General features: G+C 38.5%; 1 protein-coding gene across 1 annotated transcript; it reads left to right on the top strand.

The window, feature by feature from the left end:
• Positions 1-2,799: 2,799 nt before the first annotated feature.
• On the top strand, positions 2,800-25,291 carry LYPLAL1 (lysophospholipase-like 1; the record flags this gene model as incomplete). The annotated part of the gene is made up of 4 exons (XM_010078947.1): positions 2,800-2,899; positions 13,207-13,376; positions 24,336-24,451; positions 25,052-25,291. Coding segments are annotated over 4 exons (626 nt in total), but the record flags the coding sequence as incomplete, so codon positions are not given.
• Between the last annotated feature and the right edge of the window lie 1,430 nt (positions 25,292-26,721).

Genomic DNA, 26,721 nt, shown 5'->3' on the forward strand with positions numbered 1-26,721 from the left:
AAAAAAAAGAGGGAAGGAAACTGAGCAGTAGTTATCTTGAGCTGTCCATGTGCCTGTGGCAACGTGCTCAGCTCTTTCAGTGTCTAAGTTTTGATTTTAGCCGATGTTTCTGTTTAGTTTAACAAGTATGTATGTGCTTATTAAATTTGTTTCGCTTTCCTGAGCTAGTTTAATTTTGCTTTTCTCAAATTCTGGGAGTTAAAAAATGAAAGTGAAAGTTCGTAAGATGCCTCCAGCCCTCTCGTTAACGCTAATGCTTTAATGCTTGAGGAGATAATTTTCTCTCATGTTGGAAGGGTAAGGGAGGATTATGGTTAGAGGTTGATTCCGCATGTGGTTAAAGTACTCTACAATTGTTCATTTTTTGATACGATTTCATTCATAATGTTTGCAGTGGGGGAGTACAGGGGTGCTTTTATTTGGTTTTGTTTAGCAGTTCCGCAGAATGGGATTGAAAACAGGAATAGCCGCAGTGCCCTTGCTGTGGGCTGGCCCGTAAACCTGAATTGGTGCCTTCTGTATGGTGCTTCTGATGGAAAGTGGCAGTCAAATGGCACGGATCCATTTTGTTCATAATGCTTGCTCCAGACAAATTATAACAAGTGGAGAATGTGAATGCAAGATGGTACAGAAAAATATTAGAAAGTTTCCAATACTGTACATCAAATTTGGGTCTACATATAATAGTTTTTTAGGCTTAAGTTTACAACTTTGCATGTTGTAACATGCATATTATGTGTTGTTAAGTTTAAACTTTGCACAGAAAGATATCTTAGAAAGTCAAACTGTATTTGAAAGGAAAATAGTTTATATTTTTACTTGGGGGCTGGTGGAGGAGATAATAGCACTGCCATCGGTCAGTTTCAGGTTTGGAAACAGACTCAATGTGGAATTGTCTGTGCATTGTTTGTTTGCTTCTTTTCAGTAGTGTTTAGAAGAACATGTCATGCTAAAACCTAATCAGGCTTTTGGGTTTTGTTTGGTGTCAGTCTCCTCTCTTTCTCCCTCTCCTCCAAATTCTGCCTTTACCAAATCAAAGTGCATTACCTCTGCCTGTGAGTGCTTGTGGCAGGTGCAGAGCATTTGGACCATGAGGACTCCTGACACACAGGTGGTCATAGTTAAATTTTCTCTTACTTAATGAGTTTTCTGTGAACTTTTCATGGACAGTGTCTTCTGAGAATCAGACGTGCTTGGGCTTCAGACTGTAGTGGTCACATAAGCAAAGAGCTTGTGGAAATGTGTTCTGAGGCATCCAGTTAAAGATGTAAATTGGATTGTACTGTTTAATGTAGCATGGAATAACATTTGTGTCAGTTTTGCGACTCTGCTGCCTATTTGTCACTTGGAATATTTAGGTCAAACAGAGAACTTCATGGTTATGCCACTTGTGCTCAAGAGAAAAAAAAAATAATGCTAGGTTTGGATCCTTTTGCCTTCCATTTTAATTTTGAAGATGCATTAATTGTATGTGAAAATAAAGATCACTGAATTTAGTTTGAGTGCTAAAGCAAGAGCAAATCTTCTTCATTGGAGAGTTATAATAATTGTAACAGTAAATTGGTATATTCATGGGGCATTGTTCAGATGAACCCGTGTAATGTGGCAGTTTGCCTGGCTTAGGGCAGTGATATTTTTTTCTTGTGGTTTGGTCATTTTATTGAGAATAATAGAATGAGTTCTAAAGTCAAACTGACCAAACAGATAAAAAAATAGAGAATACTGTTAACTCAGATTAGCAGCTTGAGTTGATACTATGTGATAGCCCTGACTTCAAATAAGACTTATGTCCTGTGGCATAAGTGGCAGTAGTGAAATTCCAGTTTGCTGAATCCCCACCAAATTTTTGGGTTGAACATTACTACATGGTGTATTACTGCCTGCTGTAAACCGTATTCCTTGATGGGTGAGTTTCCTCAAGCTTGAAGCACCGTTTAACTCTTATTGTGTGTGTGTGCGTGCTGGTCAGAGAGGTGGTAGTGAAGTTACAGTTGGAGATACCAGGGATGCAAAGACAAGCTTCAGAAGCTGTCTGGTGCCTGTCTGTATATTTGAAAGGAACACATGCTGACTGCATAAGAATTCATCCTGTATGTCTGTTCATAACAGTTCATTCTGCAGGGGTTTTGGCTATAGGCTGAGTGGATAAGACCGGGAAGAAACACATCAAGTATCAGATCTCAACTAGCTTTCAAACGGAGCTGTGGGATTAAGGTTTTTGAGGAGCCTGCCAGATAGTTTTAACTAAACTCATCTCTTGAGCGCTTTCACAAAATGTTGGGAGTGTTTGATACTTCCTTTAAAGCCTCTGTGTAATATTTGCATGATTAAATGTGAAGATCCTTTTTATTGCTCTTGACTAGGTTTTGAAGTGAGTTAACATAAAATTCTGTAGTAAAAGTAATTATGTTTTCTAAGGGGAGCAGCAAGTATTTTATCTCACTTTTTAGTATGTTCATCAGTATTTTTGTTTATCACTGTTATCAGCAAATTAGGTAAGTTGCAAGTCAGAAGTCAGGCCTTGTGCCTGATGAGGAGATACTTAAGCTGCTCGAGGTAGTGAAGTGTTTATGAAACTTATGCTGTGGGACCTCTTCAGTAGTCTGTTTCTAGGAAGTTTTGAGTCCATCTTCCTTGGAAAGGGGATTGAGGCTATTCTAGAAGGTTCTTTTTTAGTGTTTTGGAGTATTAACCTTGTGATTTAGAAATTAGGGCACTCTGATATCAATATTTGACACTGTATAGTTTTCCTTCTAAATGCACAGAATAATTCTTGTTGTACTCTTCTGTGTGATACAGGTGATACTGGCCAAGGAGCAAGAACATGGATAAAACAAATTTTGAATCAAGACATGGCTTTCCAACATATAAAAGTAATTTACCCCACGGCTCCTGCCAGGTATTGTTTGTTATGTTTTAACTGTAGGATTAAGTTATTCTATTCCAGTAATGTAAAATATGCCTGTGAATACTGGTACAGACTGTCATAACACTTCCTTCTTTCTCATGTATATGCTTTTTGGCAAAACTGGAGCTTAGCAGGGCATTGCTGCCCAGGGACTGTGATGTTAAGTGGTTAAGACTCTGAATGGTTAAGACGTCACAGAAGTCATGGTCTCTTAATTCAAATTCAAGTATTGTCTTCATAGTATCTTTCCATCTCCTTGATGTAAAGAGAGGATACTCCAGTGTGTGTTCTAATGGCATTATAAAGCCATGCTCTGGATCACAGTCCTACCTTTATTAACTCCCGGAAATTAATCACTAAAATATTCTATTGTATTTAATGCTGGGTTTCAGTTCCAAAGGTGGTCAGTCTTTTTGCAAGTAAGATGTGAAAGATCTTCATCTGCTGAAAAAAGGAGACTGGAAATTTGGAGTTACACATTTCTTCTAGTTTGAATCCTGACCCAACTATTTCAGAGAGAATTGAGTTCAGCACCGGCTGTAGGCACAAATCTCATTATTAAATGATACTGTATGTTTAGTGGTAGACCGTAAATATAGACAATAATGTTTACCCCTGGGAATTTGAAAGCTGTTGAGGTTAAACCTAAAGGCTAAAATTTGGGCACCTACCTCCATGTTTAGCTATCTAAAGACGTGGCCTTCTATTTCAGAGATGTTTACTTTTTCATAGTATAAATTCATTTTTAAGGTGTCTGTGACTAAGTTAGAAAAATGTTTCCTTGAAAAGTCATGGGGCTTAAGTTTCTTTCTGAATTTGTGCGTAAGCATGGCTGAATGCTGAAAGGAAAAGGAAATTGTGACATTCTACACAGACTTTCGAGGTACAGAAGTTTGAAAGTCAGAAAAAAAATTTCTTGGAGGGTATAAACAAGCATAATAGCAGATTTTGTCTGGCACTCACTAATACATGAAAAAAAAAAAAACTTTCCTTGACCATGTATTTTTATGATCTACTTAGGCAGGAAAAGCAATTGAGAGATTGCAGTGTGAATGTACTCACTGTGCTACAGAAAAGTCAAGCCCATAAGTGGAAGTCTTTGAAGCAGTGTGTTTTGGGTTAGTGGGTAGTGAATATGATTTTCTGTAAATAGCATGCTCATTACTCCATTGATGACAAGCTAAAGTAATGGCTGGAGTTGTCAGTGGCACATCACACATACTGACAGGCTCCATTTCTTCCCTATCAACACAGCACGTACTGGAGAGATGCAGGAGGTTTGGCTTCCCTGTGAAACAGTCTTTCCTCACATGTTATATGCAGCCAGAGCATCTCAGACCCCATCTGTTAGGCCAGTGCTTCATTTTCTGGGGTTTAATCCTTTTCTCATTTGTTTTGGTTTCTTTGGATAACTACAAGCATAAACTACGTATAACTGATTAACCAGCACTATCTCCTGACTCCCATGAATGGTGTTTATGGGGAATTTGTTTTTATCTTAAGACTTTGGGTTTCAGTACTTTGGTAAACAGATAGGAGGAAAGGTACTGTTGTAATTCAAAGATGTGAATAAAGAGTTAATTCCACTCTCCTTTTAAGTTGGGTACTCTAGTTCTTCTCTAGAGCAGATGGAGACCATGCGTGTGTTGATTCAGAAGTGGTTTTTAGCAAAACAGTGAGCAAAACTGAAAAGTTGTGTATTCAAAGAATAAAAAGTACCCACAGTGTTTGTCTTTGACTGGCAATAAGAAGTGCCATTGGGAATGTTAGTGTCCAGCCCTCTGTTGCTGATAAGCGCCATTAGCTGACATAGTGAAATAAAGCAGATGCCCTTAAGTACAATAACGTTTGCCACTGTTTGCAGCAATGCTGAAGTGAAGTTTGTGAAGATACATCTTATTGGTTGAAACGGAAATAACAGAAGCCTTTGCAGACCCATTTAATGTTGTTTTGGTATTCAAGTCCAAAACACACTTTGGTTTTTGAAACATTTGTAATGGTTCTCTCCTTTCTCCCACAGAAAGGAAAAACAAAGCCTGGAGCATCCAGACTTGAATGGCAAACATTAAAATAATTTTATCTGCATTCGGAACTTAAATGTATGGTTGATTTTGTGTGTGTGTGTGTGTGCTTTGATAAGAATTCCAAATGCTTCTGGCACCAATGGGGGAATTCAGCATCCCTGATAATGAGCCCGATGGGTAGATGGGTATGGGTATGCAGATGTAGTCTTTGATCCTGTCGAGACAGGGTGATATGCCAGTGGAAGGCTGCACTGGTGTGAGCAGGAGTCTCTGTGGGTGGCACACCCCGCCACTGCATTGTCAATTACGGGAGCAGAGTACAAAGCTTGGCAGCAGGTTTTTACCCTGATGATGAAATCAAAGAAAAGCTTCAAGTCAGGCAAGACCAGACTAGGATTGCTTGGCTAATATGTGCTTCTGGCAAAATAGTGTTAGTGTGGATGTAGTTCATAGTCTTTAAACTCCTGTCTTTTCCAGCCTAACTTCCCACATACACATTGAACGCTCTCCGTCAAAGTAGTTATGCCAGTAAAAGCAGGTTTGATGATACAACTGCAGTGCTAGACACTTTGGCAGGATAAACTGTAGGCCAGGAATACCTCATCATGTTTTTGATGCGTATAATTCTGATGATAGATGGATCTATAGGTTTGGCCTTATACATTTTTTCACCTCTATTAAATAGAATCCTGAAAAGCAGTGGAATTCCAATGTTTTATTGAAAAATTTGGATTTTTTTTTTTTCTTTCTAGAGGGTGGATGGGGTTTAGGTTTACATTTTGTTCAGATTTTATCCCAGGCACTGAAACATACGTATTTTTCATTTACTACAATATCAGAGGTTCAGACATGTTTTGATTCAAGAGTCAATATGTTTGAAAATCATTTTGGAAAACCAGCCCAGCGTATAATCTCGAAGAATTCTAAAACATGTTCTCTGGCTTCATTACCATTGATTTCAGCGAACGCTAGAGAGGATACTTCCATTTTATGGGTAAAAGCAATGGAGCGTTACTGAACTACACTTTATAAAACTGTCTTTTACTTTACTCTATAGGGCTCTGTAAAAGGTGACACTTTTTAAAAAGATTTACTCTTCTTTAATCATTTTTATAATGCGCAGGGTCTGCGTAGAGAATGATCACCACATGTCCCCTGGGCAGGTAAAGTTTTTTTCAGCATTTTGTCACACTCATCCCCCATCACTTTGAAAAGTCCTGTGAGTTTCGTATTTATTTCCTGAGTGAAAATAACAGAATGTAGATAGTGCAATTTACTGTTAAAGAAGAAAAACTTGCAAAATGTCCAAGTAAAATGTTTATGGTAAAATGCTTATTGCAAAAGCATGCTTAAATAAAAAAGGGAAAAATATGTGGATTTAAAGTCTCAGTGTGATGTAGTGAGAGTAGTGGCACCTGGATTTGGAATCTGTGTGGAAATTAAATGCATGTAGCTGGGGCATGCCAATTTTGCTTTACAAGTGAAAATTTTTAGACGTCGCTTAGAGATATTTGGGGTTTTGTTTGTAATGTAGACAGCTGAGATACTTAAAAATGCATAGAGAACTTGTTTTAAATTGGTTGTTTTAACTTTATGCAGCTTTCTTTCAAGATCAGTGCTTCTGTACATAGAATAAAGTTTTTAAACACAACAGAACTCTATTTCCTCTCCCTTGTAATGCTAATGTATATCTTTAATTAAAAAACAGAAGCTCGGATTGTAGCCCTAGCAGCTGATGCAATCCCTAAAGCCACGTCTACAGTAATAGTTTTAAAGGAAAGGGTTTCCTTTTTCCTTTTTTATTTGGGTCAGCATGGCTACAGCTTTAAATACTGTTTCAGCTGCTACAACTGTGACTTAAACATTAGGTTTCTGTTGAGTTTCTAAATCAGAACTGAATACCACCCAATTTAACCTAAAAAAAAAAAAAAGAGAGAGAAAGTGATAGTTTAAATTGGCATTGCAGGAGCTAACGTGGTAAAGTTAAAACCATTTAGGCTCCACTTGTTTTAATAAGTATACCTTACCTTCTATAATTCCCTTTAAAAATCTAGGTCAAAGATTCTTTGCGTTGTCTAGCATTCCATTCTGACAGTCCTTCTCTGTTGCAAGTCAGAAAGTAAACTATACATACTTCTTGGGCTATTTAGTGAAGAGTTTGTTGTCTGTTTTGTGGTGGTTTTTTTTTCCCCAGTTTATTCTGATTTCCCTTGTCTCTGAGTATGTGGCTGGTAAGGACTGCTCAGCATTATATGGCCTGGTACTCCATCCTTTCACCTGAGTTCACATCTTTGGCTCACGGGTGGAAGTGGGCTTCATCTCCTCGTAGTCCCCGTTTGGCTATATCGCAAAACCACCAGACAGTTTGGCACCCTTCAGCTCCATTGGCAGCCTCTGCTTGCAGGAGGCCTAGGACTGGAAAAGCAGCAGGGGTACTGCAGGTCAGGCTGGAGATGGATTGGCAGAGCCGCGTAGGGGAGCGTGCGCGGTGCCTATCATCCTATGTTTGGCTCGAGCAGATGTTATTAATCCTTCACTTCTGTAAGCCCTAACCATTCATAAATTTAACACAAGTCTTTTTAGAGGTGGAAGTTTGAGGGATGAGTGGAAAAGGTTTTGGTTGTTATCATGGGGTGGTTCTTTCGTCTCCTTCTCTAAGTAGAAATTTAACGTATTCTGCATAATAATGATGGAAGCACGCTTGGGTAAACTTCGTATTTTCCTTTTATTTCTCCTGTTGGATTAGGTGAGGAAAACATATGGATATGCATACGTGCAGTGCTTACATCATATACTAAATACCATGTGGAATGCAATAAACGTTTGTCAGAGATACTTTAGTCATGCTTTGGGAAAACAGAGTAGAACATGATGGCAATAATCTCGGATTTGTAATCCCTTTAACCACATGGCACTCTTAGACATCCTCCTTCTTGTTTTGCTTCTCTTAACCATTTTCCAATACAGAAGAATTGGGTACAGTGGGTTTTATACGGCCCCTCCAGCAAGCAGTTGTGAGGTTCCAAGTTCTGTCCTCTTGCTCTACAGTCTTGTCAGGGGTTTCTGTGCTTAGCTAGTGTCATTCTAGTCATCCTCAGTGCTGTTTGCCACCAGCTTGTGGAAGATACTGCTCTGAATCCAAGAGCAAACCATGTAATGGAGAACTGACTCAGATTGGACCCTGCTTTGCCTCTTGCTGCATTCTTTCAGTAAATTCATAAAGCAGCCACTGTTAGCTGGAACTGGCAGTGTCTAGAAAAGGTAATTTATGGTCTTGTCAGCCATAGCGTTATTGCTGTTTTTCTGATTAGTACAAATCCCCACAATTTACACCACACCCCCCTTAAAAACAAACAAACAAAACCAACCCAAAACCAACCTAACTAATAGAAACAGAGAAACAGAAACAAACTCAGAATTTGTCCTGCGGAGTTCTGTGTCAGCTTCTGTTGTGGCTTCCTTTGTCTTGAATAAGTAAGATTCGTCCCAAGTAAGAAAAGCTGTGAACATAGTATTTCTTCAGGTAGCTATTCTGTACTGGCTCAGTTAGCTCTTGTTTCAGTCAGTGTATATCCAGAACAACTCTTACCAAAAGCATGTGGTTGAGTGAACAGGCACAGCCTGTTCTGAGGAACATCTGAAATTACTCCTCGTGGAGATGACTCTTGCCTTCTTTTTTATTTTTTTTTTTTTCTTAAGGATACTTCCAGGTTATTTCTGACATCTTACGCTCTGTTACCGTACCACAAAGCTCCATTGTTAAGATGTGTTGAACCTCAGTTTTAATGATATACTTTGGACTAGAGCATTGAATTATGCTTCTGATTTGAACAGGTGGATTCTCTGCCTTCCCTCTCTTCTCTTTTAAAATTCACTTTTTGCTTCATGCAGACAGTGGGGATTAAAAAGCAGAATTATGAACCAGATTTTTGGTTATGATATACTAGTATCAAGAGTGAGATTACGCTAGCAGAGGATTTGGGACTGGGGAGTAACTTTGCTTTCATTGGAAAAACCTGCCATCAGCTGTAAGAGAGTCAAGACGTGCTTCTAGAGCTTCAGCGGTCTGGCAGCGTGCTCTGTAGATTTTCTCAAAGGGATGCACAGACTTCCAAAAGATAACATTACAACGTCTCCTGTGACCCTGTGCCTTCTAACTGAGAGGAGATGGGTTTGGGAAGGAAGCAAAAGTGAGGATTGAAAAAAAAAATTGATCTTTCTCTTTCTTTCTTTGAATCTTGAAGCCTAATTTCACCATAAATTCCCAGTTCTGTCTGACATCTCAGGAAGTTATGTCTGGAACTTCAAGAAAGCTGTAGGCCAGTACCAGTGGTCTGGGTTTTATGTGACTGCATGAGCAGGGTGATCATAGCGCTGAGTGTGAAGGCAGTGGTACGATTGTGCATGAGGAGAAAGAGCGGGGGGAAGAATATTTACTATTTATTGATGTGCTGTCTGCTACTCTTATGTTTCTTATTTAAAGCAGCTAGTAGTGCTGGCTTGTCTTTTAATGTAAAACATTGGACAGGGATAGTGATTTATTAGATAACGAACAAAAACACCTGTACTTTTATGTGAATCACTATGTTAATAGCATCATTTTGGAGACAGAATTGGCAGGTTTTTTAGATCTGAATTGGAACCTTGTGTAATATAATTCAGTTGCTCTCCGCTTCTCTTAAGATAATTTCAAACTGTTTAGCACAATTCTAAATGTGATTAAGAATGTCTAGAGTGTATATCATCCATGCTCCATGAAGGTGGAAAAAGATGGTCTTGTTGCTTCCTGCTGCAGTTTGTGAGAACTTGAATGATCTGTATTACTTCAAAACTTTGCGGTGAAATCAACAGTGAAAATTACTTCTATGTGAATACGTTTAAAAGATTGAAAGGATGATAAATACTTACAGAGATATTACAGGATATATTTTCCTTTTAAGACATTCAAATATTAGGTGTGTAGGACCTTCTTGAAACTGCAGTCTCATGCAAGAAGTGTATGTGTGAGAGAACACGTGCAGATCAATGCACACCCTTAAAAGTAAGGCTTGTAGAGTAATCTGAAAACATGGTCTAGAGTGATTTGAGGATGTTGGGAAGCATTTCAAAGATTCTTGCCCTCGGGATGCCTGCAGTTTGTTAAATGCTCTTCTGATATTAGCCGTATCTCCTTTATGTCTTCTTTTCTCTTTATTTTTAAATGTTAAGAATTAGTTCTGTTCATAAGAAATTGTATTTCAAATGTGTCTTGAAAATGGGTACAAGTTTGGAAGTTGGATATACCCAGGGAGAGGGTTCTTGATTCTTGTTTTCTTGTATGGATTTGAATATTTTGTGTGCTTCAGAGCAAACAAAACACATACCCCCTTTAAAACAAAACAAACAACAACAGAAAAGCCCACACAGTTTGGGGGGGGGCTATATATTTTCGTTCTGAATTATGGGGCTTTATTTTTACTATCATTTGAGAGAGACTAAAGAAAGTGAGGCATGGAGGAAAAATGCATTGGGACTAGTGTTACTGATTTTGATTAAACTTAGGAGAGCAAAAAATCCAAATGTAAAGCTGACCATTTGGCTTGACACTGTCCTTACCTGACCATGCTGATCTTACCAGATGGAGTTTTCACTCCACTCTGTATTTCTGTGCTTTTGTGTATTTCAGTAAAGCCTCTTGTTTCACTGTAACATAGGTATTTTTGAAAATATTTTTTTCTTTTGTGGTTTAATTGTATGAAAAAATTTAGTGCTGTATTCTTGGAGCTGTACAGATGGTTCCATGCCAAACATATTTGTTTACCGTGGTAATGTCTGAGTCGTAGTGTGCCAGCTAATAAAGGGATTTATTTAAGGAACAAGGTGAATGACTAAAACAGATCTGCCAGTTGGGTGAACCATTAGAAGAATCTTACTTCTCGGCTTTATGTAAAGGTTATTTTTAATGCATTTCTGAGAAATCAAGAGTGGCTGCAGGGATGTCTTTGAGACAGCTGAAAGCATCTTGTCTTTTTGCTTGGGGGTCTTTATCTGTGGGCTTGAGACACATTAATCTGTTTTACTGAAGAACTTGCAAAGACAGCGGGTAGAAGTCCTGAGTTTCAAAGTCTGATCAAGTATTATAAACTCATCGTGGATTTTGTCCTGTTTATAGACTGTAAGATTCTGTCTTTCAGTTGTGGGGAAACCTGTTCTAATATTTCTGTAATGTAAATGTAAATTTCTATAAGGTAATACAAACATGTTTCTTTGTTCCCTGGAAATCCTGGGTCAACCGGCTGTAGTAACGCTAAAACCTTACACAGCTTTTCTCACGCAAATATAAGGTGCCCTGCTTTTACTAGAAGATGAAGCACACGGGCTGCCAAGTGTTTTAGTCAGGATTGATGTAAAAGCATTTGAAAGAGAAGCTAAACCTGTGAACTAGATGCTGTCTGCCTAAGCGCTTAGTCTGTTGTACATCACATCATCCACGTGGCTTCCAGAAACTCCGCCGATTCCACTGTTGATATTTTTGACTGGAATGTTTCCTCTTAGAAGTTGACTTTTGTGAATTAGAGATTTGTAATCTTATTGCTCAGGCACTGATCAGTACTTTTGGGAAGAATCCTGGAGACAGTGGTAATACTAAAGAGAAGTTAGAAAAAAAAAAAGGAATTTTAGTAACATTTTTTAAACTTAACTTTAGCTTGTTGGGTGTACAAAATATTTCCACTGAATTTCCTTTAATTCAGGAGTTACCTTTTTTTAATAGACAAGTAAGGGCTGACTTAAAAAACAAATTGTTAATTCTGGTCCTTAAGTATATGGTTCATTTTGAATTAAGCAAATGAGAACCTGCTTAAGGCACACACTGCCCTGAACCTGACCACATCCTTGTATGCCATTTTGAATAACAGTAGGATGTTGTGGTTTTTAGGTACTTGTTCCTGAAGCTGTACTCAAAAAGATATAACAGTGTAGTCTGTCTGTACCTATCTGCTGTTTGTTGCCTCTTTCTTCATGTTTGACATATCAGCTTTTAGGTCATGGACCCTATTATGTCATGTTCATGGCACTGGGCAAAAGAAAATATGTTTTATCTCATTTTTGGCTTTTGTGACTGAGTAATGGAAATAGTATACTGCCTCTTGCAAGCTCCTTCTAGTGGCAGTAGGTCTGATTTAGAAATAGCCATTTACATATGTGAAACCTCTCTGGTATTAATAAAGGCAGAATGTGTCCCTTCATATGGTAATTGAAATAGTGGCTTTCTCATTTTAGGTTAGTTGTATTTTTATTTAATCCTAGTACTGAAAAAAATTCCAGAGGGAGCACAGAAGTCAACGTTAGCATTTTCAGACAAATTTATCAAAGGTTGTCTGTTTGTAGGCAGTGATTGCAATCTGATCTGAGCTCATCTGAGCTTAAGTGAAAAATTAAAATGTGCCCTCTGATTAAACATTGCAATTAAGGATTTTAGGGGGCTTGGTTTTGAGGTTAAGCATTGATCTCATAGCAGTATATTTGGTATTAAATTGTGGAGCCATTGCAAGGTAATTAGATCACCTTTCTTGGGATTTCAGTGCTCTGTTCATCTTCTTTATTTAAAAACAAAGAAGAGGCTGCTTTGTACTTCCTTAATTATCTGAGGTTTAGGCATCATGTTAAAGGATTTAAAATACGAATCTGACACCGCAGTATTGTGGTGGGGGGGGGTATCATTGTGTTTTTGACTTGTGTCTGTGCACCAGTCCAGTAAGCACATGGCACTTCTTTCAGTTATTTTTATGACACACCTGCCCCAGTAAGGTGAAGATGGCTGTATTTATTTAAGAAAAAGAAAAGGAAGAAATTTTTGTAAATACTTAGAGCTTCATGGTATGGATGTCCTGTCAATTTCAGTTTCACCAAGAATAAACTGTCTTGTTTAGTGGTTAATTCAGTTTGTCCTATTGCAAGGTGGATTTCAACTCTAACTTTGTTTAGGATTAAGAACCTCTCAACAGAGTTAAGATTTAAAATGTTTACCTGACCTGATCAGCCTTGACATCGAACTGAACTTGACTGAAACTTGTGTTTTACATAGCTTCCAAATGCTGTCTTCATTCCTGAAGGGCGGTGTTTTGAATGCACAGAAATGGAGTGTGACTGGGTGTAAATGGAGTTAGACCCGAAAGGGGTTCCTTCTGTCCTTTTCGGGAGAGATGCTGAATTGTTTTTATTTGTCAGGTACGCTGAAGCCTTTTGATCTTATGCTTGGTTAATCATTTGTTTTCTTTCCTTCTGCCACTCCAGGCCGTATACACCTATGAAAGGAGCCCTTTCCACAGTGTGGTTTGACAGGTACAAGATCTCTAATGACTGTCCAGAACACATTGAAAGTATTGATTTGATGTGCCAGGGGCTTACAGACCTGATCAATGATGAGGTTAAAAACGGCATTGCAAAGAACAGGATACTAATAGGTAAGAGAGGCTTATTTGTAATGTGTTAATTTTAATGGTTTTTGATTGTCAAGAGATCATCTACTTTGAATTTACTCCCTCCTGAAAGCTCACGAGCATGCCTTGCAACTGCTGGACAGCTTCTTCAGCAGCCAATCCTCAAGATTATTGAATCATTATTTAAATCTGTGTCAGGTGGGGAATGTGGCTAACTGCAAGCAGTGTCCTCAAAAATGTGAATTAAAACTTTTCATTGCAAATAGTCATTTGTAATTGTTATTTAAAATACAGAATGGGCAGGGATTTACTTTAAAAAGGATCTATTTTTGCTATTTTCTTTTAGTCCTTTTCAAGGACAGGAAAGTATGCTTTCCCAAAGTGACTTGTATTTTGGAGAGTGGAGATGTAGCATATAAAACTCACAAGCTTTTCCTTACTGCTTTAATCATTTTGGGTTAAGTTAATTCATGGGGAAAAACTTTGCATGTTACACATCACTAAAGATTAACACCAAATGAAGCAGTACCTGCCATAGTTCCTATGTGTCTATCTTCCAGTCACTCTTCCACAAATTTCCCATAACTTTCACAGCACTTCTGTGAAACGGATAGTGGGATATTGAGACACAGGAGTTAAGGGCAGTGGAGTAGCCTGTAAAAAAATCACAAGTCCTTGGCTCCCTGTCCCATCCCTAGACCACAAACTATTTCAGGTTGGGGAAAAAACTCTTAATGTGGGAACTTATAAATTTATGGCCAACTGAGTCATGCCATCAAAATCCTGCGTGGTGGAGCCGCTGCCATCCAGCCTACATGTTTTCTTGGTCCAGCCCCATGTTGCTCTTTGAAGGCCTCTGTTTACTTTCCCTTCCTGGCCCATTGCCCTGGCTGCAGAATGCATTGTTTTGGATGGCTGTCAGCACAGTCTCTTTGATCTGTTTTTCCTGTGTTATACCTGCTGGCTTGGAAACAGCTGAAGAACTGCAGGTGCTTTTCTGTAGGGTGAGCTGGGAGATGTTCTGCATACAGATCCAACTTGCTACTAGGTTTTTCTCCTTTCTTCTTAGCCTTCAAAATTAGAGCTGGTGAGACTGTGGAGTATGAAAGTTGTTTTGTAAGTCGCAAGCAGAGTAAGGAAATCGGTATGCGCCCGTTGTTTCAGCCTGTAGATTCTTTGGAAGTCCCCATCTCTGTGTGTTTGCATTTCTCATCTGTAAATCAGAAATAATTATACTTTTCTTACTCTGAGAGCTTTGATTTTAGGCTTCTAGAGTAAGGCACTGTGACAGAGACTACGTGCATACATTGTCACAGTGGAATCTAATATTTGTGGAACAAACAAAATAAGGCAGCCCTGAGCTAGACCCGTCCAAAGTGCATAAGGGCACCTAAGTAGATGCATAAGAAATTTGCTAGTGGAAAATGAATTGTATCGTTTGTGGCAGCCCAAGATTTAAGTGCTCTTCCATGAGGACTTTGTGCCTTCTCTGCGCTGGTTTTGATGATTAACCAGTGTGCAATGCAGTGGAGAACGAAACTTACAGATCCTGTAAGGTTTCTGTGCACAAAGGCTGGGTTTAGTATCAGTCTGAGTCAGCTTCATGTGACATTCTTAGTTGTTTTAGATGGGACTTTGTGCAAATAATTTCCCATCTTCTGGCATTGTCTCTTACAGGAAATCAGAACTTCTGCAAAGGCACCTTGCAGCTTTATACCGTTTTTGATCAGAAGAGAATATGAGACCAGGGTTTGGTTATAAAGACGTAGTCAGTGTGTCTGCAACAAACTGTAGCCTCCACTGGAAAAGCAGAAATTGGTGTCCTGAAATTTTTCTGAATTAGGATGGTGTGTGGGAGATAATGAAAGATATGGTCACTTGCTGAGAATGTTGGAGAACTAAATCATGTCAGATCTTGTTAGATTTCTCTTTGAAAAAAATCAGGAGCGTTCATCTGGGACAAGAAGAGGAGGCTTGAGGTAACGAACGGGGAGCAGACAGTGCATTTGTGAGAGCTGGTGCAATGGAGTTGAGGGAGACAGCCTTCCTGAGGTGCAGGGAAAGACTCCTAGAGCAGAGGAAACCGCAGTGAAATGTTGCTGTGAATGTTTCCCTAGTGCGTTCAGTGATGTGGTGCCATGTTGGAGATCTGTAATGGGAATTCGGGTAAGTATCTTATTATAGAAAATAGTAGCAAAAAAGTTGAAAGAAGAGACTGGAGGTAAAAAAAGAGCGGTGGGACCTGTTCAGGTGGGTCACAGAAGCCAGGAGACCAGAGCAGTTGCATGAAAAGGGAGTTCCAGGGAATGCGATGGTTGTTAAAGGGTTAAGGAGAATTGGGTTGTGGGACTGTCTATTTTGTAATGAGTGGAAAGAAAACAAAATGAGTATGAGGAGGGTAACAAGATTGAAGGTTATGGTTTTATATGGAATAGCGGAGAAGAAATTACAGGCTGAGGATGAGTGTCAGATATTGTTAGAGGAGGGTGAGCGAGGTGTTGGGCAAGCAGGAAGGTGGGTAGCTGCTGACAGCTCAGAGGTGTGGGGTAAGAAGGCAAGATCTGAGGGAGCACTGTGCAGAGGAGAGCGAGTGGGAAGAGAGGGGAAGCAGGAGCAGGCTCTCAAGCAGTGGAAAATGAGAAGCCCGACACCTGGTATTCTGGGGGATGATTCTCCTTCTAGAGCCATTCAAACTTTCCACAAGGCTCAAGATTGTGGGTACAGTAAGATCGTTTGTTCCGAAAGAAATTATAGCCTGCGCTGTTTGTTTCGGTAGCACAGTTAGCTCTGAAATGCACAGGCGGCTGCCTGCAGGGCAGAGCTCTACAGCTGCAGATGGAGTCCAGGTTGTGTGATGCCGCTCCTCTTTTTCTGTATCAAGAAAAATATTCCTGCCGCCTTGCTTTTAACAGCTGCTCTATTAATCTACTTCTAAAGAATTAAATTACTTAATGTACTAGAGATAAATAAAGTCTTATTATTAAAACCTCCATATTAATTTAGTGTAACAACCAGTACACAGTACTACACGGCTCATCTACCCTTTCATATTTCCTGACAGTTTCATGACTTGCTTTCCTGCTAATACAGAAGTCTTTTGAAGGAAGGCGATTTTTGGTTCGTTAAGGTTTATTTCCCCTGACTTTGAAAGAGGAAAGAAAGGGAGACTGTCTGCAGTATGTAATTATTCAAAAATAATAATATCATCCACAGAATTTGATAATGGAAGTCACTTTTTAGCCAGACATTCCTGTTGAGTTACTCTTACTGGCCTTCCTGGCTAAAGCACTTCTTGCAAATAATCCCGTAAGTAGGTTTATATTGACTTTGGAGGTAAAAGAGGATGATAAAATTAGTCAAATTCTGACACTTGGAGCTTTGATAGTATCCCTTCTTAAAAACTGCATGTATTCCTTCTTTATAAATGCCTGAATTCATTGCTGAATTAGCTAAACAAGCAAATAACCACAGTTGGAAATGTGGAACAATAATTTCCTTTTCTGTTTAAAGCTGAGTTGGTTTTTCAGGTGGTGATAGTTTTGCTTTGTTTTGTTTTCTTGTGGCTGTTCTTTTTTCTAAACTGCTTCCATAGTGATAGTGCACTATAACTCCACTTAGGTGGAAATTGTCAAATATTTCAACAGTTTTATTCAAGAATATGTTAGAAGCTCTTGAAAGAAAAGGCCACTTCACATTTGGAGCATTTGGATAGTGCTCACTTTAGTCAACTACACTTAAGTGAAAGACAGTCTTTTTGTTCTCTCTTTTTTTTTTTTTTCTCGTTCTTAATTTAGCACGACTTTCCTATGTTACAGGTCACTTTTTGTGTAGCACAGAAATGCTGATCCAAGCATGTTGGTCTCTGCCACCTGTAGTCACTCGTGTAAGCAGCCAGTGAAAATAAACTTCCATAATAGTCCTGTAGATTTGACTGTATGCCAAAAAACACATGTATGATCCCTGACCCCTTGTACTGTAACAATAACAAGACACACAGCCACTTTTTGTTTATTGCTAGGCTTCTCACATAGCTACTGAACCATGGTGGAACTAACATGAAAGCTCTGTGCTTCTTGTAAATATTAGCATTTGTATCTCTCTCAGTGTGTGTGAGAATGGGATGGGGAAGAAATATCTTGGCTTTGACATCCCAGAGAAGGAGGATTCTGTAAATATGGGAAGATAAAAAAATCAACAATAAATCATTAAAATGTTGGGCAAGCTACCACCTACAATCTTGGTATTTTATGCCTTTGGCTTCTAAGCCTTTTGCTGTCATTCACCCTATCTTGTATCTTCTGGTTTTATTAGGAAAATGTTGCCTTTCATTTAGAGGCACTTAATACCTTGCTCTCACTGAGTAAATTCATGGGTTTATATTTCTCTTTGTCACTGCAATTCGAAAGAGATTTCTCTTTCTGCACCACCTGTTACCTGGCTTTGTGGTTTATCTAAATTATGCCTATGAGATGCTGGTCTCAAAGCAGTACTGTTGGTCCATCTTCCCTATAATACCAGCAAACAATTAATTTTCAGTGTGTCAGTGTAAATTTGCATGGCATCTGTACTTTGGGGAAAATGTTTGCTCATCTTGTTTGTTTGCACCTGAACCGGACACTTATTTTTCATTTGGATCTCTACTACTCTTTTTACTTCTTGATACACAAGCAAGAGACATTAACAAGTGAATGTGTGTTTCCTTCGTAAATCCTCCAGTAGGAGGTACAAATGCTAATAATTTTAACTAGAGAGTGGGACCCACCACTTACCACTTCATTTGCCAGCTCTTGACCGTGTCTGTATTAATGTGTCTAGAAACGAGGGTCTTTGAAAGGTGGCATGTTCTCAGTTTCGATCTGCATGGTGAATGACAGGCTTAGCAAATGATAGTGAGATCAGGAGTAAATAAGGCTCACTGCAGGAAAACCAAAAATAATTCAGTCATGGTATTGTCATCACATACTGTCATCAGATAATGGCTTTGGGACGAAAAGAACTATTAAGTGAATTGAATTCTTTTCTTTTAGCCGTAGTAGGAACTCTGTTGAAAACATATGCTTGCTCATCTTTAACACATGCCTGAATTCAGTGCAAAATTAAACGGATGGGTTGGCTTTTAGAATGCTTGAGTCATGTGTAGACATGCCCCAGGGTGCACATTAACCTGTACTTTCTTCACAGTTGTGCCTACAGGATCATAGAAGAGTGAGGCTTAACCATGTTTACTAATCCATCTTTATGTGTCAGTGCAGGTTCGGGTCTGTTTATGCAAATCCTTGCCATTGCTTTTCTGACGTGTTCTAAAAGATCTCCATTAGTGAAAGGTTCACAGCTTTACAAGGCAACCTGTTCCTGTGCTTCACTATTCTTTGCTTTAAAGAGCCTATTTTCTGGCTGCTTTCTGTGTGATACAGTTTAAAATAATGAATACCACGAGCATAAAGAATAGGTTATTCTTTTCCCTTTTTCTGTGTGACGTGGTTGTGCTGACTGTAGAAATCACAGGTGAGTATTGCAGCAGGGCTGTGCTGTCATCCTTAGAAACAACCAAGAAAACACACTAGGTACATAAAGCGAGCCATAGATTTGATAGAGTAACATCTGAGTAAAAATTGATCTGGGACTTTTCATGGTTTTTATTTTTCTTCTAGTGCTAAAAATTATGATTTCTTAGGTATACACCTTGAGTTCCCCTCTACCACCCATATAAATTGAAAATAAAACTGTAACTGGTTCTGGTTGTACTGCAAGTTGATACATTAGAAACTATTCTACACTTGTTTTTACAAGACAGCAGTAAAAGTTGTACCACTTAAATATGCATGTCAAAGTGTGTTTTGGCTGGTGAGAAAATTGGGTAACAAATTCATTCATGTTCCTAACAAGAGGAAGTGGCTGAGCCAGTCAAGGGAAGTTGCCTTTGTTCTTGTAAAGACTCTCAGTTACCAAGTAACAGAATAAAAAGGCTATCAAGGGTTGAAACCATTTATTGCAGTTCTGCTGGTGTGTAAGGTTAGTGTTTAGTGAGGTTTCACAAATAGATTGAAAGGAGAACATCGCTGCTTTGAGGAGATTCACTTGAGACAAAGTACACGTTGGAGCAGTCACACAGGAGCAGTGTTCAGGGAGTTCTGCGGAGAAGGGAATTTGCTGTGCCACTGGCGTTTGTACTCTTCACTGATATTCGTATATGAGCACTGTTAAATGTATATAATGCTCCCATTCATGGATGAAAAAAGGTCAAAACCGACAGGCAGCTTCTTTGCAGATGATGTGTAGAACAAGGTTTTGCTGTTACCGTTAATGAAAGGTAAATCACAGCAAGTCTCTGGAGAGAGCGGGAAGTAAACTGAAATGTAGCTTTAGGGAAAAATTCCTGATAACAAACAGATGAAAGTAACTTCAAGGTGAAACACATAAAGAAGGGAGAAATTGAGAGTGAAAAAGACTGGGAGAACAGAAAGAAAACGAGGCGTGAGTATGTAGTGTATTGTGATGACAGAGCGGGCAAAGACAATTTCTAACTGTGCTGGGGTAGCCGTAGGGAACAGGAGAGTGGTGGTCTCTCCTTGCAGTGCGCTGGCACAGGCACTGGGTGCTGTAGCATTCATCTCTTGCCACTTTCTTGTCAAAGCTGTACTGACTAATTTGCAGAAATATAGGCAAGATGAGGAACAACTACTAAAGAGAAACTAGAGAAGAAATACTGCTGAAAATAAACACCCCAAAACCCAGCCCCGCACCCAAATCTGAATCCTCATCTCATCAAAGTCTGGGGCTTAGCTTTTCCTCTGCCTTTTTTGGTTCTGTGCTGTAATAAAGCGTTTTCTACCTCTGCCACTCAAACTTGTGTGAGAAGAGCTCGAGGTCTGTCTCTGCAAGGAGCAGACCTGTACTCAATGCAGATGTCAGAATTAATGCACTGAATGTGATTGGTAATGAAAATTCTTTTCCTACAGCTGTGACATCTAGTGTGGAAAACAGTTTTGATCACTAAAAATCTTACTGGAAAGACTGAAAAAGTGATCTGGTTTGTTGTTTCCTAAGTCTGTGATTGTTACCTATTAAAAAATTCACTAAGGCATTTAACAGTCACATCTGTATGACTTAGGAAAGAATCAGCAATGTCGAACCTGTGTTTGTTAGAGAGGTGTGTTTTCTATAAAGAAGAATGAAAGCCTGAAGAGCTGTCTGAACTCGGGAATAGGTCATTGCAGGCACTAATGTGGAGCCTAGGGGAGAAAGCAAGAGTTTTTAGTGTTCTATCATGTATACAGCACACAGAGAGACTAAATAAAGAAACCTTTGTGCTAGACAATTCATTTTCTTAGATACAAACCCCAACATTGTTAGACAAATACAAAGAAATTTAAAAAGCTGAAGTTTGACAGTAGGTAAATATTTGGTTTCCTGAATTGATATAATGTTGAAGTGTCATCATGGACCAGATTATCATTTCAGACAGATACAAATGAGGAGTAAATTAATATAAATCAAGATCTTTAGCAGAAGTGAGCTCAAGGTTTTATACAAACACTTTGATGTTTAAAAGGCTCCTAAGGCCATTTACAAGCTCTGGAAAGCAGGTTTTATCGCTGAAAAATGGCAGCTCTGATGAGGGTTTTGGTTTTATTCAAGCAGGAATAAATTATATATGAGACATTGAGTGTCTACTCACTCTGCGTTACATCATCGTGTGGCTGGGGTTACCTCAACAGAGTTGCAGATGATATTCCAGAAAAGAATGTTTTGGTTTTAGTAAAGTATTACATGGGAGTTTCCTTCTGATTCAAATTCTTTAATTTGGAAGTGTGATGATCCTGTGATTTCAGTGGATCTTTGTCAACTAGCAAAGCAAGTTACAAACAGTTTTCTTCTCACTGCAAAGGGGTCTTGCCTAGAAACCAGATTTGAGGTCATAAATGCATACCTGAGTGAAGTTTCTTTGCAACTGAAAGAAAAGTGCTTTACTTAGTTGAGCCTGTGTTGTACGTGCTTACTTTTTAGCCTGTGCATAAGCCTCCTTTGTAAGGCAGGGAAGTTAACGTGCATAGTGAGATGCTTTCCTGAGCTGGTATCCTGAGCATAGTAGAGCCAACACTTGTTAACTGTTTTGAAGCATTAATCACAGATCTCTTTAAAAATAGGTATAGAGGGGGAAAATGGAAAACAAGTGTACGTTTTGTGTGAAGCCTATTGGCAAATCCTGAACTTCTATGCACACACTTTGTACTTCTTGGAAGTAGATTGGTCTCAAGTGACTGGCTTGCTATGTTCTGCACATCTGAGTTTGAAATGGTGATCTTGATTAACGCTCATGATGCAGTCCGCTTAGCAATGCTGTGAGGTTTACGTATTCTTTACGCTGAGATCATTGGTGTACCTAAGCGTACTTGTACTTTTGTGCTTTGCTTACATTCTGACTGTCACTTCATGCATTTGTTTTGTATAATATTTGTACCTGCCTCTTATTTTTCCTTCATCTGAAATTTGAATTCTTGTAAAAGTTCTTAACTGAGCATGTCTTTTATGTGTTTTGTAAAATTATTTTATAGTCAAAAAAATTGTCACCAACTACAAACCCTAATTGAAATTTTTGTTTTTGAAGCAATTACTATATGGCATTTACTTAAAGATTGTTGTAGTTTCAAGTGATAACCTTCAGGTTTTCCCCTGGAACACCAAATTCAAAGAACTAGTCCATTGTATCACATTTTCTCGTAGTAGTATGAGACTACATAAAAGAACCATTACCTAATATTCTTCTAAACAGAAGGTGACTGCATTGTCAAAGACTGCTGGTGAGTAATTGCAGATAGTGTTGCCAGGTTGTGACTAACTGGGTACAAAATTTTAGATTAAATCATTTACAAACTGGTAATGAGTTTTCAATGCAGCTTTTTTTCCTGTATTCTGAAATACTTAAAATGGACTTCATTTTATATGTGGACAACTTATAACTGTGTTTGTAAGCAAATGCAAAATGGTCTTTTTTAGAGTATAAGTGCTATTTTCTTGGGTTTGTGGATGACAGCATCGTTCAGAACGATGAAAAGGAAATTCCGAAGTAAATGATCAGATTCCACAGAAGAGAATAAAAGGAACTTCAGCACAAGATGTTGTTATTTACATGGTAGCTTTGGATAGCTGTTGTATTTTGTATACTTTCTCAGCAGGCTGCATTTTTCTCTCCCTGTTAATGTGGGGTCAGTGGTGTTGAATTTGTGTGATTACTGTGACACTTGAGCAATACATTTTTCTTTTTTCATTGTCGAATTCTTTTACACGTGACAAAAGAACACATCTTGTAGGAAATAGTGATGCAGATGAAAGGCTTACAGAAGTATTTTCAGTATTTTTATTTTTGTGAAGGCAAGTTTATTCAAAATTTCAGGTGATGTGGCCTTTGTGGGGTTTTTAAGGTGTGCTCTGAAATTGTTTACCCACATTCATTCCTCCTTTTCCTCAACTACTTTTGTTTCTGAACTGCCACTGGGCACTTAAAGATACTGCTTTTAACTTTGAACTGGTTAAAGATTGATTCGTAGGGTAAATAGCAGATCCTGGCTTTATTTACAAAAGATAAATAACAGGGTGTTATCAGCCCCCTGTGTGCATAGCTAGGGGATCCCAGGGGCATCTCCTAGTTTGAGGATACAGCTCTCCTTTTTCAGCTAAGGGCTGTGTTTGAAAAAGGAAAGCAAGACTCCAGTCTTCCCCGTTGTGTGGCCTTGCTCCTTCTCTGTCAGATCCCAGTTCTGTAAGTCAGGAACCTGCAGTTACTGCTTTTGGCAATAGTCGTCTCTTAAGATTACAAGGTGACAGTAAGTAGAAAGAAGAATTCAATAGAAGTTCTGATCAGGAATTCATCAGAAATCAAAAAATAATGTTGTGTGGGAGAAAGAAAGAGAACATTTCATATCTAATTCCTGTAGTGTTTTCAGGAAAATTTCCTACGCAAATCCAGCCAAATCGTCCAGTCAAAAAGATAACAGCCTGAAGTGGTTTGGTATTTTGTCTCCTATTTTCACATTTCTTCTTCAATCCCTAATTTTATGTCTGTTGTGTGAAAAGCTGTGGGTTTAGGATTTTGCAACTAATTAACAGCAGTTAACTACCTGGCACAAACCAATAGTATCACCAGTACCCTGGATTCTAATGCTGCTCTGAGTAGAGCTGCAGTCATAACAGTCATAACCTTTCTGCTGGTTGCCATCTCTGTGCTAGAAGAGATTTCAGCAGCCAGTCATTCTTCACCCTCGTCATTATCTGAATACAGTCAATGTGATAGCCTATGTACTGTGTCATTGTCAAGTGATGCAGCAGTCTGGATTTCTTTCCTAATGAATAAGCATTTGTCATGTAAAAATCATCCCTGAGGAGTTATCTCACGTAAGGAATGAGTGCAGCTGAAGGGACATATGGAACATGGGAGGCCATTAATTCAGAGGTCCTGTTGGAGCTCAGGTGGGGTACATTGCAATTTTTCCCTGTTTATTATATATCCTAAGGTGTAACAATAAAAAACCCTATGTGTACTAGTCTGATGTGGTGAATAACATTCATTATGTACATTGATGTACAGTAGTGATACAGATCTTTCATGTATGAATGCTTCTAGCCTAGTAGAAAAACAAGTTGAATAAAAAAGCAGTGAGAATTACCTGTTCGTAGAGCTTTGCTTTGTTAACCTCAGAATATGTGGCCCCAGTGTTCAGCTACCTGGTAGGGACCGTACACCAGTGGCTCCGAAAGTAATGCCATTTTGGATGATTTTTTTTTTCTCTTTCAATAATGAATCTTTATCTATCCAACTTCTTAATTGAAGCATGCCTTGATTTAAGATCACTGTAAATTTTATGTTACTCAAGGTGGTTTTCGATTACATTGTGTATAAAATAGGTCTGAAGATAAAAATAAATTGGATGCTGGGTTACAAAGACATAGCAAAATCTAATCTTTGTTTCTTTTGTTGCATCCTAGGAGGCTTTTCGATGGGAGGTGGAATGGCAATGCATTTAGCATATAGGTTTCATCAAGATCTGGCAGGAGTCTTTGCTTTGTCTAGTTTTCTCAATAAAGACTCTGCTGTTTACCAGGTGAGTGTCTGGTGGGCTTTACAGAAGAACTGCTTAGCTAAAAGAAAAACACAATAATTAAAATCAAATATAGTGTGGTTATCCATCTGAGGCAATTGATTAATATTCTAAATTTATGACATTTCCTGGAAATAGATAAGCAGAGCATTAGGGAAGTGAGGCTTTACAGCTGTCCTTACATGATGCTTTGTTGCTTTTTTGCACAGACAGTGCAATTTATTCCAAGTCAGTCAAGTGTAGAAGGCAGATTAACAAATGAAATGCTTTGCAAGTTGTCCTTAGTTGTTAGAGAGTCCATGTAGGTGTAACTAACTAGTCTTTGAAAAATCCTGGTGAATTATAATACTCATGAGCTCCATCTGCTGTCATGATTTTTTTCTCTTTCTCTGTGGAGAGGGATATAGACCTTAAGAGTAAACCCTATCATTTGTCAAGAGTGAGCACACTGGAATTTGAAGTGCAGGTTTTTCCGATGATATCTCCTTGTTTTCTTTGGTAGAGACAGGACAATATGATGACTAAAAGGCGGATGAAAAGCTATCTACATTGTCACCATATAATTGTAACTGTTGTGTCTGACAGTGTTTCTTCTCCATCTAGGCTTTGAAAAGAAATGAAAGTGTTCTTCCAGAATTATTTCAGTGTCATGGAACTGCTGATGAACTAGTTCTTTACTCGTGGGGTGAAGAGACCAACAAGATGTTAAAGTCACTGGGAGTATCAACATCACTTCATACTTTTCCAAACCTTCATCATGAGTTAAGCAGAACTGAAATCGAAAAACTAAAAACTTGGATTGTAAAGAAATTACCTGTTGAAGCAGCAAAGACAAACGAATAAAAGAAGATGCAACTTTCCTATACTTTCTGATTTTTGTGGTTTTAAGATCATGTGTGGCATGTATATGGGTGTCCCATATATGTTATAAAAGCACAGCTTCAGGTAGACACTGTTTTATTCTATAAAGTTCACTTAAGTGGTGAAATGATGGTGCTGACTGTTAACACTCATTTTGTCATATGTGTTTCTTTCTCTATTTTCTTGTCTAGTTTTTAGATACACATCCACATAAGTCTATGGTAAGTAATGACTGGTGATATTAAAACCATTCCCAAATAATCAAAACAGTAATTCAAGAAGCATTGCTCTGAATTTCTCTGATACTGGTTTGTTTCTTTTTTGGTGTGTGTTCTAAGATGGAAAAATATACAGTGGTATGGGTGTCTTTCTAATGGCATTACAGTAGAAGGTGGCCAGTTAGTAAAATAATAGACTTTTACCTGTAGAGATAAATGCATATATTCAATTAGTTCACTGAGAGGAACCTTATTGGCTTCTCAACATGTGGGAATGAACCTGCATCAAAGCAGAGTTGTATGTCACCTCCAAAAATAACTGAGGTTTGTGTTATATTTTTAAAAGTCATAAGCAGCTGTGTCTAGCTGTACCACAGGCTCTTGCTATTACCCATTCTCTTTGCTGAGTTACTCAGAGATCTAGCTTTATGTGAGTTGCTTGGAGCCCTGTGTGGTTTATAGTGTAGGTTTAAAAAAAGAACAACATGCCATCATGATTGTTAAGATCTATCCTGTTTTTGAAGAAATCATTCTTTGGGCACTGTTCCTGTAGAAGTTTATTTTTGCCAACAGTTTTATTTTGGCCTGCAAGATCCCATTTTAAATTAAAAGATGGGGATACTTGACTCCTCCATGAATATTTGAGTTGTAAATAATGATTGTGATATAAAGAAAACTTGTATCCCATTATTTTAATGGTGGATGATTCATCTCTGTGTCAGTTTGACAAATTAGCTCAGAGTGTAAATATCTATCCTTATGTAATTTTAATTCTTTTTTTACTTTCCCCCCTCTGCCCCATTTACCCTTACCAAATTCAGTGATTTTATTAGCATGACAAGGTATTCAACCTTTTGCCAAAGTCAGTAGATCCAAGTCTCTTGCTCAGTCTTCTCCTTCCCCGTTTTCTGAAGAGTGGATCTAGGACACTGTTGTTTGCTCTGTCACAGCAGATTGTTGCCAGTATTGGCTATGACTCCAGAAGTGTCGGCCAACTCCAGGGGACTGAGAGGTTTGTTTGAATCTTCATGCACTAAGACCTAAGCCAGCTTTTACCTATCTTGAAGAATAAGCAAAAGGAAAAAAATGTCACTGTTCAAGTACAAGGCATGTAATTGGCAGTAGCAAGTAACAACTTCCTGCTGCTAAAAATATTTTGCTTTATTTCATTTTGCTAGCATTAGCAAGTCAGCA

This window comes from Pterocles gutturalis, unplaced genomic scaffold, assembly GCF_000699245.1.
Source record: "Pterocles gutturalis isolate BGI_N339 unplaced genomic scaffold, ASM69924v1 scaffold25323, whole genome shotgun sequence".
In the NCBI taxonomy this organism is placed as follows: Eukaryota; Metazoa; Chordata; class Aves; order Pterocliformes; family Pteroclidae; genus Pterocles; species Pterocles gutturalis.